The 14,404-nt window shown below is 35.5% G+C and overlaps 1 protein-coding gene across 2 annotated transcripts in view; it reads right to left on the bottom strand.

Annotated features, from left to right (window-relative positions):
• Positions 1-14,404, bottom strand: part of SLC26A7 (solute carrier family 26 member 7) — a 153,122-nt gene that overhangs the window by 25,987 nt on the left and 112,731 nt on the right. For both annotated transcript variants that reach the window (XM_002819259.3, XM_054518659.1), the window contains 4 exons: positions 9,800-9,906; positions 8,722-8,788; positions 5,532-5,669; positions 2,396-2,444 (listed from right to left, as the gene is read on the bottom strand). In XM_002819259.3, the coding sequence (XP_002819305.3) occupies positions 2,396-2,444; positions 5,532-5,669; positions 8,722-8,788; positions 9,800-9,906 (361 nt within the window). The remainder of the gene's footprint in view (positions 1-2,395; positions 2,445-5,531; positions 5,670-8,721; positions 8,789-9,799; positions 9,907-14,404) is intronic.

Raw genomic sequence — 14,404 nt, 5'->3', positions numbered from 1 at the left:
GATATGTACAAACCATGCATCCAACAAAGGACTAATATTTAGAATCTATAAGGAATTTGAACTCCAATGAGAAAAAGAAAATAACCCCACTAAAAAGTGAGCAAAGGACATGAACAGACACTTCTCAAAAGAAGACATACATGCGACCAACAAACATGAAAAATGCTCAACATCATTAATCATCAGAGAAATGCAAATCAAAATCAAATGAGATACCATCTCACACCAGTCAGAAAGGCTATTATTAGAAAGTCAAAAACTAACAGATGTTGGTAAGTATATGGAGAAAAGGAAATGCTTACACACTGTGGGTGGGAATGTAAATTAGTTCAAACCTTGCCCTCCACCATGGAAAACAGTATGGAGATTTCTCAAAGAACTAAAAATAGAACTACCATTCAACCTAGCAATCCCACTACTGGGTATCTACCCAAAGGAAAATAAATCATTTCATCAAAGAAACTCCTGCAGTCTTATGTTTATCACAGTAGTATTCACAATAGAAAAGTCATAGAATCAACCTAAGTGGACTGGATAAAGAAAATGTACTATATTTTGGAATTCCACATATTCCATATTTTGGAATTCCACATATTCCATATGTGGAATATGGAATATTACACAGCCATAGAAAAGAATGAAATTATGTCTTTTGCAGCAACATGGATGGAGCTGGAGGTCATTATTTTAAGTGAATTAATTCAGAAATAGAAAACCAAATACCACGTTCTCACTTATAAGTGGGAGCTAAGCAATAAGTACACATGGACATATAAATGGAAATAATAGACACTGGGAACTCCAAAAGTAGGGAGGGTAGGAGATGAGGAGAAAGTTGAAAAACTACCTATTGGGTACTATTTTAAATATACCAATGTAATCAACCTGCACGTCTCCCCTGAATCTATAATAAAATAAAAATTATTTAAAGTAAATTTAAAAAATACATCCATAATTGACTTCCCCTTATTAATAAGAAAAAGAGAAGTTAAAAAATCCAGTTTTCACCCTGAATTTTCAGCATCGATCTATTTCTTCAAACTTGTGATCTAATAACAGAAAAATGTATAATGCTATTTCATTATTTTAAAAATCATATTATTTCTTTAGCTCCATGCTAAAAAGAACATAGTTATTTTGAAGCATATGTTTAAAGTAATAGATGTCATTCCATTAGTAACATTTTTTAAAATCTAACACATTTGTAACTAAAATTATTTCCAAAAATTCAAAATAAAAAGTAATACAACTAGATATCTGTCAAAGATTTCCAATAAAAATCACTTTTATCTCCATCTACTTAGAAGAAATTGGCTAAGCAAATATTACATGACACAAAAAATAAGAGATTTTTGTATAACCTTTCATATTAAACAAAAGTCACAATTATGAATAATTTAACTACACTGATGCTTTAATCTTAGTAAATATCAAATTAAAAGATAAATATACAAATTTGTTTCAACACTTTTGTTATCATTTAGTTATAATATCACAACACTTCTCATTCATATTTTCTTGTATATCTTTTAATTTTCTCTATACTGAGACAATGGTCACATCAATTGATGAGTTTGCAAAGAAAGATAATTAAACTTCTAGAGAACATTGACCTGGTAATTTAACAAGCATCCACCATCAAAATATTTGTTATTGTCACCTGATTTTTCAGGTAAATCTGAACATGTAATAGCTTTAAATCGCTGGTTTGTTTTGGGTGGAGATCCAAAATGTATTCAAAGATATATTTCATGATAAATCCTCATCCATATTAAAACTACACTCATGTCATGAATTTCAATTTGTGGTTCAAATGTTTAAGTAAATGAAAAGAAGAAGGAGAGGAAAGTGGAGAGAAAAGGAAAAGAGGTGGGAGAGGAGGAAGAAGAAGGAGAGGGAAAAGGAGAGAGGAGGGAAGAAGAAAAGAAAGAAAATGGGAGGAGGAGATTGAAGAAAGAACAAGGAGGAGGAAGAAGTAAAGAGAAAAAGGAAGAAAAGAAGAGAGAAAGGAGAAGGAGAAAATAGAAAAAAAGGAGGAAAGAAGAAGAGAGAGGAGGAAGAGAAAGAAGACTAGAAGTGAAGGAGAGAGGGAGAAGACAGGAGAGGAGGTGGGAGAAAGGGAGAGGAGGTAGGAGAAAGAAAGAGAAGGGAGAAGGAGCCAAATGGTTAAATCTATTTTCTGCAGATAAAAGAATTAGTGCTTATTTGGTAACATAAGCTTAAGCTAAAGCCAGTAGAAGGGAGGAGGAGAGTAGAGGGAAGAGGAAAATTAAGAGAAAAAAAGGAAGAACAGAAGAGGAAGGCAGATGAGGAGGAAAAGGGGAAGAAGATTTTATTCTCTGGTCTATATTCAAGGTGAACACTCAGATTTTCTTTTTCCTGAAAGCTAACTCACCATTGCAGTTGCCATTGGATAGGGAATTGAGCAACGTGTTTTGTTCACACTAAAATAAAAACAAACGTAAAGAAGAAAAATGTTATAAAATTTTACTTCTGTCTGAAAAAATCACATAATTCTTTTCCTTATAAAGAATAACAAAAAAACTCATCTCCAAAATTGTTTTTCACTAGCATTCTTTTCAGAATAATGTATAAAACAAACTATGAAATAATAACTAATTCTAAGTATATAGCAATTCATTAAATAATTTATGTTATCAGTCAGACTGTCTTCTTTAGAATATTTCCTGCAAGACTAAGTTTGCTTTGATTTCAGATTAGAAATTAAACATTTGCACATTTTTTAAGTAGCATATTCAATCAGAAATCATCTTTATTAACATTGCATTTTAAGAGGGAGAACCACTGATCATATATACTACCACTACATGAAAATGCTGGATTAAAAAAAAACAGCTCTGTATCCTACAGTTAATCTTGTCTGACAATAATTGATGCCTCTAAGGAGATCATCTGCTATCTACTTCTCAAATAATGTATTATTGCTATTTTTGTTAATCATGATAAGAGCAGTTGATATTTCTTCACTCCTCACTGTATGCCAAAGACTTCACACTAACCATTTAATCCTCAGAACAAGCATATGAAGTTACAAATTGTATTTTTTATATGAGAGAGTCAAAGATTACAAAGGTTAAATAACTTCACCAAAGTCACAAAACTAGTAAGAGCATGGGTTAAAACCAAAGTTCATGCCCTTCCAATTCCAAGCCTCTTGTTCCCAACCACTACATTACACTGCTTCTCTCACGAGATCAGTTTTTATCTTAAAGGCTGACTAGAGAACCTGTGTTTTCTCTTCTTTATAGCCAGTGGTACAGCTTATGTATTTTAAGGCTGACTCTTACAGTTATCAGCTATACAATTTCCATCTGGTTATGTTATCTCTCTCTATTTCTACCTCCCTTTTTATGTAACATTCAGGTAATGCCACTTACATCTCAGGGCTGGTGATGATTAAGTTAGCCTGATTAAAGGGACTGGCCCCTGAGAGCTATTCAGTGAACTTGAGTTTCCTTTCCCTCCTCTTAAAAATACTTCATCTGGGCTGGGCGCGGTGGCTTACGCCTATAATCCCAGCACTTTGGGAGGCCGAGGAGGGCGGATCACGAGGTCAAGAGATAGAGACCATCCTGGCTAACACGGTGAAACACCGTCTCTACTAAAAACACAAAAAACAATTAGCCAGGCCTGGTGGCGGGTGCCTGTAGTCCCAGCTACTCAGGAGGTTGAGGCAGGAGAATGGCGTGAACCCGGGAGGCGGAGCTTGCAGTGAGCCAAGATCGGGCCACTGCACTCCAGCCTAGGCCACAGTACGAGATTCCGTCTCAAAAAAAAAAACAGAAAAAAACAAAAAAAAAACCTCATCTGAAATCTCCCTTGCAAAAGAATTTCAAAATAATTTATGTAGATATTCGACCCTTAAGGTGGTGGATCATAATTCCACGCTTCTTAAGTGTGGGCTGCACACAGTGACTTTCTTCCGGAGAGCACAGAATAGAGAGAAGGGAATCACTATACAGTGTAGAAACCTGGCAAACACTCCCTTATCCAGGTGATCAAGGTAGAGTAAACATGTTGATAAATCATGTTGATTGTAGGTACCCTTGATACAGTGTGATGAGAAGGGCACTTTACCTCTATAGTTTTCCTCACAAAAGGGGCCCACTCTTAGAAGGGTCTCCCATCTGGTTTAACGATATTCTGTCACCATCTTGAAATCCTTAATAATTGTTGAACAGGAGACCTCACATTTTCATTTTGCACTGGGCCCCTGTAAATTACGTATCTGATCCTGTATATAAGGCTTCTATGGTACAAATTAGGGTAAGGCCCAAAGGCAGAAGTGTGAAGCCGTAAGGGACAGGAATGTGTTTCAGGGCAGCTCCTAAGACATCAGAAATGGGAGGGTCAAGATCTTCTATGTACCTAAATGACTGGGGGATAAGTAGCTCGAGGACACAAGAAAAAGAAGAGATCCTTGTGATCTAGAGGAGTCAAGGAAAGCTTCATGGAGACAGTAGTCAACCAAACTAATAATGCTAACTAAGATGTTATAGTGTTGAGTAGGCCAAACACTATTCTAAGTGCTTTGCCTTTATTAACTCATTTAATCATCTCAATTACATGTGAGAAAACTGAAGAACAAAGATTCAACAACTCAAAATTCCATAGCTAGTTAGTGGCATACCCAGGCAGCTTGGCCTCAAAGTCCACACTCCTAACATTATAGAGGGCTTAAGGATTCAAATGATAACAGATAGCTTATTTATATTAACTCATATTGATGCACATTTGATTCAATATCACTGTTAATTGACAGTATAAGTGGAGATAAAGAATTCTGGAATGTTATAATAACAGTATTAAAATGATTGCAACAGTTTATGCGTCTCTAAAGTCATTTATCATATTCTATCACGTTTAGAGTTAGATCTAATGCCTTTTTTCGGTTTAAAAAAAAAGTTCCTTTCAGCCGGGTGCAGTGGCTCACGCCTGTAATCCCAGCACTTTGGAAGGCCGAGGTGGGTGGATCACGAGGTCAGGAGGTTGAGACCATCCTGGCTAACACCGTGAAACCCCGTCTCCACTAAAAATACAAAAAAATTAGCCGAGCGTGGTGGCGAGTACCTGTGGTCCCAGCTACTCAGGAGGCTGAGGCAGAAGAATGGCGTGAACCCGGAAGGCGGATCTTGCAGTGAGCCGAGATGGCACCACTGCACTCCAGCCTGGGTGACAGAGTGAGACTCCATCTCAAAAAAAAAAAAAAAAAAAATCCTTTAGAGGTTGGTTAAGAGATCCATTAAATTAGATCATTTGTCTTATTTATTCTTTTTAGTGCTATAGTAGCTGCGACACATGTCCATTAAATATATGCTGAATAAATGAAGAATGAACAAGAGAGTGATTACCTAAAAATTAACTAAAAGAATCAAATAATCATAGGTTTTGCTGAAGGGAGAGGTCTCAAAATACTTGTGTAATGTATTATTATTTACTTGATACATGTTTTATTGTCATGATATAAGGCTACATGTAGTATGACATTCTAATCAAACCATTGATCCTACCTTGCTGATATCATCAAGTGGCTGATTACAGGCATTTTCCTTTTGGATTATGTTCATTAAATCAGTATAAAATTTTTTTGCATTCAGGAAAACAAGCGGGTTGTTTATTGAGATAATTTTCACCTGCTGCAGGGTTTCCTTTTGGAGGAGAAAAAGAAACAGATTCAGAACTCTGAATTAAATAATAGAGAATTATAGCCAATAAACAATCAGATCTAAATGTCACTCAATTTTATGAGCAATCTCTCAATTAACATTTTTATTACTAAAATGTATTTAGAGGCCTTAATGTACTATCGCACTTCCTTAGGGGAAATAGATACTTCCTGCTTACTAAAAAACACTAATAATGGCAAGAAAGGTTGGCAGCTTTTCAGAAAGTGGCCCTTATTCCTCCTAGCTGGTTTTTCAGAAGGCAGCAGCCTAGACTATCCCAAGATTTCCAGGAAGTCCTATCCTTTCGAAAGTATATCTTTCAATCAATCTATCAATTAAAAATTAATTTACTTAACCATCAGTATTTTTTTTAATGAAAATGTGTTTTAAAGGGTCAACCATGAGTCATTTACCTCATAATGACATAGCTTTCCTTCAGCTGAAATATAACTTTACAAGTGATTAACAGTCCTAATTTGAAGACAGAGACCTAGAGGTAGTATTAGGAATATAATTTCACTTTGGGCAGGCCTAGGAACTGGATTGCCAGAATGTAGTGAGCGATGTAGAAAGGAAGAAGGAAAACTTTTGACACAAAACATGTTGCTTTGGCCATTTTCCCATCACTTTGTGATGTGCAACTAAAACAGTCTTCTCTATGACCTTTGGGGCAAGTGGCTGACCTAGAAATAGAGAGGAGGGTAAATTCTACAAAATGACAACTCCTTACCAACTAAGTAAAGCAATATTCTTTCAGGCTTTACTTCCATAGAAGAGGAGATGCAAAGAATAGCGATGCATACAGACAGAGGACAGAAGTATGAAAGAAAGAAAATATTAAGTATGCTAATTTGGAGAATTCATTTAACTTCTCTCAGATCCCTCATTTCCAAAAATGAGATAAATGTTTAAACTAGAAAATCTCAAAAAGTTCCTATAGTTACAAAACTGATTGAACTTTGCAAAGTGAGGAGATTTGCAACAAATAAAAGAACAAACAAACCTTAAGTTGCCAAACTAATGTTCGGACAAGAGTAAACCTCTTAGAAACAAAAAATAATAATGAACTCTTAAGCCTGTCATATTAGTCATCCCAAAGCACCAAAGCTTAGCCTGACCCTCTAATCACACTAGGTCAAACTTGTCCAACCCATGGCCTGTGAGCCACATGCCACCTAGGATGGCTTTGAATGCAGCCCAACACAAATTCATAAACTTTCTTAAAACATTATGAGACTTTTTTGCAATTTTTGTTTAGCTTATCAACTATCATTAGTGTTAGGGTATTTTATGTGTGGTCCAAGACAATTCTTCTTCCAGTGTGGCCCAGGGAAGCCAAAAGATTGGACAACCCTGCACCACATAATTGTGCCAATGTGTTGTTTTAAGTTAATATGAAAAAAAAATGTATTTGTTAAAGAACAGAGATTCAAATTGTTCTGGAAAAGAAATTATCAGTGGGATTGAATTCACTGAGTGGGAAGAGATCTCTCAAATCAGGAAGGGTCATTTCACATGAAGAAGAGGTGGAAGAGTGCATAAATGGAAAAGATAAATGACCGATTATTTTAATTTAGCTGAAAATTCCACCTAAGAACTTATATTCAAATCTTGCTTTATCTTAGTTTTTTCCCTCTTATTTTTTATACAAAACATTGAATAATTAGAGAGATGTAATATTACAGTAAAATTAAAATCTCCATGTGAAACAGTTATTATTCAGGTCAGTGAATAGACAGAAACCAATCAAGACTTAAAGATGTGGAGAAATTTCTAGCATTTTCATCTTCCTGCAAATCCTCTCATTCACTTCTCTACATGTTTAGCCCAAGAAGAAGTTAAGGATTAGACAGAATTTATTAAACAGTGATTTTTAAGCTGAAAATAGTCAAATCCAAAGCCAAATTCAGTCTCAAAGCTAAGGAGGTCAGGGCTAATACATGTGTACTTGTGGTGTGGATACACAGGGGACTTCCGGGGCCCAAAAGTCAGTCTGGGGCTTTGCACAAGCACTAAATTCCCATGGAAAAAATAAGGAAAGAAAAGAAAGGCAAAATTGGTGGAAAACTTGAGCCTAGAACACCCTGGAAGGCTCTGAACCCAAATAGCATTCTGTGAAACAAATCTTTCCATAGTACTAAAAACATAAGCCATTCCCTTGGGTGCCGCAGAGGGTTCCTGATGCTACTTCCTACTTCCAGTCTATTTGGAGATACCCTGACTCTGGTCCTTCTGGTGGGAGGCCAGTTTACTCTGTCCTTAGGGGAATTATGAGATACTGAAACAAGTGTATGTGGAAAATAAACGGAAAAAGGTTAGCCAAACATTTACAAAGCAGGTTCAAAATGAGGGCAATTTTCTTTAATTGGCAAAAATATTTCAAGTCAACATTTTTCCCCTCACTTTAAACTGTTATAGTCATCCCTTAGAACAACAAACTACAATTCAGACATAATCAATTGGCTTTCCTAAGCATGAACAGAGCAAGACTGTTTATACAAGTTGTGTCCTTAAAAAGGTACCCACTGTGTAAGAAACCAATTCTATTGGCATTCTATAGCCATTGGACTGAATTACCCTCTGCTAACATACAGTCTCATTGACTGAGTTAGGAAAAAAAAAAAAAAAAAACAATACCATGAACCAAATTTGCTTCATTCCCTTTCCTATTTCCTATCTTCCTCCATGATTTAATTCAGAATAGACTATCAGTTTAGTTTGATTACTTTATGCAACTCAGTAATGGAAAAGAGGTGTTCAAATGCCGTGATTCTACAGTGAACTGTAGTTCTACGTACCATGCTATGCTTTTGTCTGAATGCTGAATCCAAAGAGATTTTCTTTTGTTCTATTGATTTGTTGCATGTCGTTTGCCACATATATTGTGATCACATATGTACCACTGGAAGTTTATACTAATTAAAAAGTTATATTTTTAACTATCATAATTTATCTAATTTTTGTGATATCTTAAAATTATCTCACCCACAAAATGATTAACAATTGCATAAAGGAAAAATAAAACTAAACTTACACTGTCCATTTCTGTCTTCACTTTAAATTCCATTTCTTTCATGTTTTTTATACTTACAGTCATTGTTCTAAAATTAAGGCAGATAGAAAATAAAAGAAGTCATTTCCTAATCGTTATATAAACAATGAAGAAACCAAAAGTAGTCATTTAATAACTAGAATGTGACTGAAATGATTTATATCCTATAACTCATTTGTTCACAAGAGGACATTAGTAAATTTATATATCTCTGGGATATTCGGGGATAGAGGCTAACAACAGAGGCATATAAATAGAACTCCATCTCTCCAAGCTACTAGATGTGGATTAGTAAAGAAGAATTTTAAAAGAGAGAAGGCAAGAGATTATGCAGTATTGATAAAATATTGTTTTAATGAAAAGCAAGAAAAGAAAGAATCAATGGCAAGGTAGGACTGGATAGTATTGAATTCGAATATACAAATTCTATAAAGAAAGACTCTATATAGATAAAACAACATTTTTTAGAATACATTATTTCACAAATAGCTTTAAGGGAAAGACGGATGTGAAGTAAATAGAAACATTATTCCCACAAGAATACTTTGTAAAGCAGAAAAAGAATTGGTCAGACTAGGGAAACAATTTATAAATTTTCAGTAAAATGACAAAAAGAGACAGTGTGTTTCTCAATAAATTATCTAGAAAATAGATTAATCTGACTTCTGAAAAATAAAATTTTCTGAAGTTATTTAATTTTCTAAATAATTATATTGTGAAATGGTTTGTGATCATTAGCTACTAACTCTCTTCACTTAATTTAAAGAAATCTCTCTATGATGCAGTATAAGGCTAAGAGGTTTACTTATTTTAAAAGAGTTTATATATTCTATTTTATAATGTTGATAAGCTATCTTCATTAAGATCAACATCGTTAAATATCATATGCAGATAAAACATTTCATCTGTTTGTCCCTAGTTCTCTGACAGCAAGAAAAACATGAGATTGTAGTACTATATGTTACAGAGAAATAAAAGTAACTAGCAAGTACCATATGGCAAGTAATCATATATTTTGCTGCTGTGTCAGAATAAACAGAGCATTTAGATAGGATCCTACCTTGGGAAGCGTCCTATCACTACAGCTATGGTACAAACAACACCAAACAGCAGTCCCACATTGGCAGCAAAGCATATTGTAAATACATATGTACTGACCCATATACCCTGAAAGAGAAACAAGAAACAGAAGTTGTGAATCCTTTGGAATTCACTTCTTCTCATTATTGCTAAGTTCCTCACAATCGTATTCTTAACACTCTTGTGACCAAATCTCTCAGCAAGAAAATATTATTTAACAAGTGGTAAACAGAAGCTCAAAAATACAGAAACAAATCCTGCTCCATCAGACTCTCAGCAGCAAAGGTGGGGAAAACTTTCTTCTTTTATTTCCAGACACTGCCAACCCTTAGTTCAATCCCCAACAAACACTGTATTTAAGATCTGTAAATAGTTGGTTGATGTGTATGGTTCAAAAGCATGCCATGATTTCCCACTGCCTTCTCATTTAATGTAATATTATTACAAGCAATTGTGTACAGATTTTTGGTCATTCCCAACAATATTCTGTCTTCTAGGATTGCTGTAAAAATAACTAAGGTTGTTAATTAATACATAAGCCTCAGAAAGCCTCATTTTAAAATGACTGAGTCAAACAACACTGCCAATGCCACTTTTAGATCAATCACTATGAAGATCATTATAATTTTATTTGTAAGGGGCCATTCATTATGAAAGCTAAAATATCAGGGCCAACTTAGTTTTTGGGAACATTTCAAAAGATTACATGAAATTCTAATTCTCTTTTAGTTGGAATACGAAAGTTATTGCAGTTTTGTTCACCACTTAAAATTATAATTTGCAACAAGATACAGTATTATAGTTGGCATTTCTAAGCTTAGTGCTGAAAAAATGTCTTTAAAAGCAAAATAATTTGTGAAATCCTGGTTATATTTTCTTAACACTAAATCCTGCATTTATCAAACAGTAAACTAACAACATTTTTAACCTCTCTCGTGTCCTCCCAAAACTTGCAGCACTTTGCCTCTGACTGCAATTCTACATTTATTTATTTCTGTCCTAATAGCTATATTATCACTTTAAAACATCTTTGAAAACATATTTCAATTCCATACACAAATGAGAAAGTTAGAAACGTTTCTGTATTCTAAAAATAGCATAGAATCTTGGGGAGGGAAGGAGTGCAACTGTTTTTCAGACAATTCTGAAATAAATATTTCTAAAGGGCTCTTTTTTCGTTGTTGTTTTTTTTTTTAAATACTTCTCCTTTGTCTGGATTATTTATCTACACTGAGTTTGAGTGATTCTTAACAGACTGTTTGGAAAAGCTGAGCCCTTGGAAGCAAATGGAGGGAATTTTATCCTTAAAATTCCTTTTGATGTAGGACAAACACATTCTGGAGTAAAAGAGAGAATACAATTTAAATGAATCTCATGTTAAGATCCATCATCTACAAATGTAATGCTAGGTTATTACTTATTATGAGATCATTCCCAGCTGAGATGGTTTTTCTTTATTCAGGTGAACACACAGTCAGTCATTTGAGTCTTCTGTTTATATAGTGTGTGTTTTTTTTCTTCCTGGTGTATTATGCTATACTTAATCATATACAAAACAAGGCTGCAAGTTTTTGACTATTATTTTAGCTTCCCATGATGACTCTGAGTCTCACTCATTCTCAAATCCTAACTGAATCTGCCCGAGTGTGGCAGAATAATACCTCACCAAAAGCTTTATAAGTCTAATTCCTCTGGGCCATCCTCCATGATTCAATATGGCATAGGGAACTAAGGATCCTGGTCCCTGCCACTTAAAAAACCATAGACCCTGGAGGCCAGAATTCATCAGAGCAACCAGAAATTTTGGTACTATCTGGTTCTATTTTTAAAGCATATTTACTCTCCCACAACATCATCTATTATAAGTTGGGCTTTCCAAATGCTTACTTATTTCCTGGGGCTACATTTACAGCTTTGAAAAAATATCAAATGGAAATTAATAACATAGACCAGTAAATAATTCCATTGGTTAGAATAAATCCCAACAGCATTCTGTAATAATTCCTGTTAAAGACCCAAATGCTAGTTGTCACAGTTATCAAGAATTAGTTGGCTCTTGGGCCCCTATTTTTTATTTTTTGTTATGTGTTCCTACTTGCTCTCTTCCCTATTTGGCACTCACATACTCCAAACACAACCTAACCCCAGTGTTAACTTTAAGTAAGGGACACAATCCTTTGTCCTTGTAGAAAATACATCAGCATAAAGCACAGTTTAACAGCTACTAAATACCTCATTTCCCCCTAGCCTATCTGTTGTACTATCTGTTTTTGTGGCAGATCCCTATTATTAAATTTTTATAGATCTGAAATCTGTATCCAATGTTCAGCTATTCAAACTCAGTTCTAAGCCAATGAGTTGAGCCTCCATTTGGACCCCTATTTTCTCATTACTTCAAAGAGGGTTTTGACCAACAACTCAAAATAGAATCAATATTAAACTGTTAATAGATGTAAAGAGGTGCAACAGTTTCTAATTTTCCATGTGATGACTATGTACATGATATTTTAAACTTTAAACCTTCAAATTAGTTTACACACACACACGCACACACACATACGCACACAAACACACATATCTTGGATAATTTTATTTCCATGATATTCTAGGCACAGTCCATCTATTTAGTAATCTAGACATTATATGTATTGGGTATATAGCCTATATCCACAAAAGTCTGTGCAGTATTCATACTTTTAATGCTGTGCCCAATAGTCCAATAATCCTTTGAATGCTGTGTCCAATAACCCAATAATCCATGGCTTTTCACTGTTGAATCCCTTAGCAGCTAAAAGATATCTATCCACTCCAACCACGGAAGGCTATTTTCAAGCTAAACCCAGTGTCCAACTGAATCATCATGCACCTGCTATACCCGTGTCACCTTTCTCACACCATATCTTTGCACACACCATATTGCCTACTTACTCCAAGTATTCAACTATCACGTCTAAGTAGGAGACTACAAATTCTAAGCTCTTAAGCAATTTTTCAGCTATCAAACACCTTCAAACTTAACATGACCAAATGCAAACTCATTAACTTCACCCCAGAATCTGTCCTTCCTCCAATGTTCTCCTTCAGTTATAACACTAATATCCTTCAATACACTATAATCAGAAGCTATGGAATCATATTTTACTTTCTGTCCTCTTTAATCTACTTGTCCAATCATTTCACAAGTTCTATAAATTGTTAAGAAAAAAATCTCAAGCCATATCCTTTTCTCAAATTATTAATGATATCTTAGTTCACACTGTTCCTTTCCTCAACTCTTTTGACAGTGTCCTACTTAACTGTCTGCTTTTGTTATCTGCATTGTAAACCGTTTGCCATACTGCTGCTAGAATTAATGTTCTTTTTTTATATACTTTTTTTTATTATACTTTAAGTTCTAGGGTACATGTGCACAACGTGCAGGTTTGTTACATATGTAAACATGTGCCATGTTGGTGTGCTGCACCCATTAACTCATTATTTACATTAGGTATATCTCCTAATACTATCCCTCCCCCCTCCCCCCACCCCACAACAGGCCCCGGTGTTGATGTTCCCCTTCCTGTGTCCAAGTGTTCTCATTGTTCAATGCCCACCTATGAGTGAGAACACGTGGTGTTTGTTTTTTTGTCCTTGTGATAGTTTGCTGAGAATGATGGTTTCCAGCTTCATCCATGTCCCTACGAAGGACATGAACTCATCATTTTTTTATGGCTGCATAGTATTCCATGGTGTGTATGTGCCACATTTTCTTAATCCAGTCTATCATTGTTGGACATTTGGGTTGGTTCCAAGTCTTTGCTATTGTGAGTAGTGCAGCAATAAACATACGTGTGCGGCCAGGTGCGGTGGCTCACGCCTGTAATTCCAGCACTTTGGGACGCCGAGACGGGTGGATCACGACGTCAGGAGATCGATACCATCCTGGCTAACACTGTGAAACCCCGTCTCTACTAAAAATACAAAAAAAAATTAGCCAGGCGTGGTGGCGGGCACCTGTAGTCCCAGCTACTCTGGAGGCTGAGGCAGGAGAATGGCATGAATCCGGGAGGCAGAGCTTGCAGTAAGCCGAGATCGCGCCAGTGCACTCCAGCCTGGGGGACAGAGTGAGACTATGCCTCAAAAAAAAAAAAAAAGAAAAAAACATACGTGTGCATGTGTCTTTATAGCAGCATGGTTTATATTCCTTTGGGTATATACCCAGTAATGGGATGGCTGGGTCAAATGGTATTTCTAGTTCTAGATCCCTGAGGAATCGCCACACTGTCTTCCACAAGGGTTGAACTAGTTTACAGTCCCACCAACAGTGTAAAAGTGTTCCTATTTCTCCACATCCTCTCCAGCACCTGTTGTTTCCTGACTTTTTAATGATCACCATTCTAACTGGTGTGAGATTATATCTCATTGTGGTTTTGATTTGTATTTCTCTGATGGCCAGTGATGATGAACATTTTTTCATGTGTCTGTTGGCTGCATAAATGTCTTCTTTTGAGAAGTGTCTGTTCATATCCTTGCCCACTTTTTGATGGGGTTGTTTGTTTTTTTCTTGTAAATTTCTTTGAGTTCATTGTAGATTCTGGATATTAGC

This window comes from Pongo abelii, chromosome 7 (assembly GCF_028885655.2).
Source record: "Pongo abelii isolate AG06213 chromosome 7, NHGRI_mPonAbe1-v2.0_pri, whole genome shotgun sequence".
In the NCBI taxonomy this organism is placed as follows: domain Eukaryota; kingdom Metazoa; phylum Chordata; class Mammalia; order Primates; family Hominidae; genus Pongo; species Pongo abelii.
The sequence above is the reverse complement of the archived record's forward strand: the minus strand, read 5'-3'. Positions and strand labels throughout refer to the sequence as shown.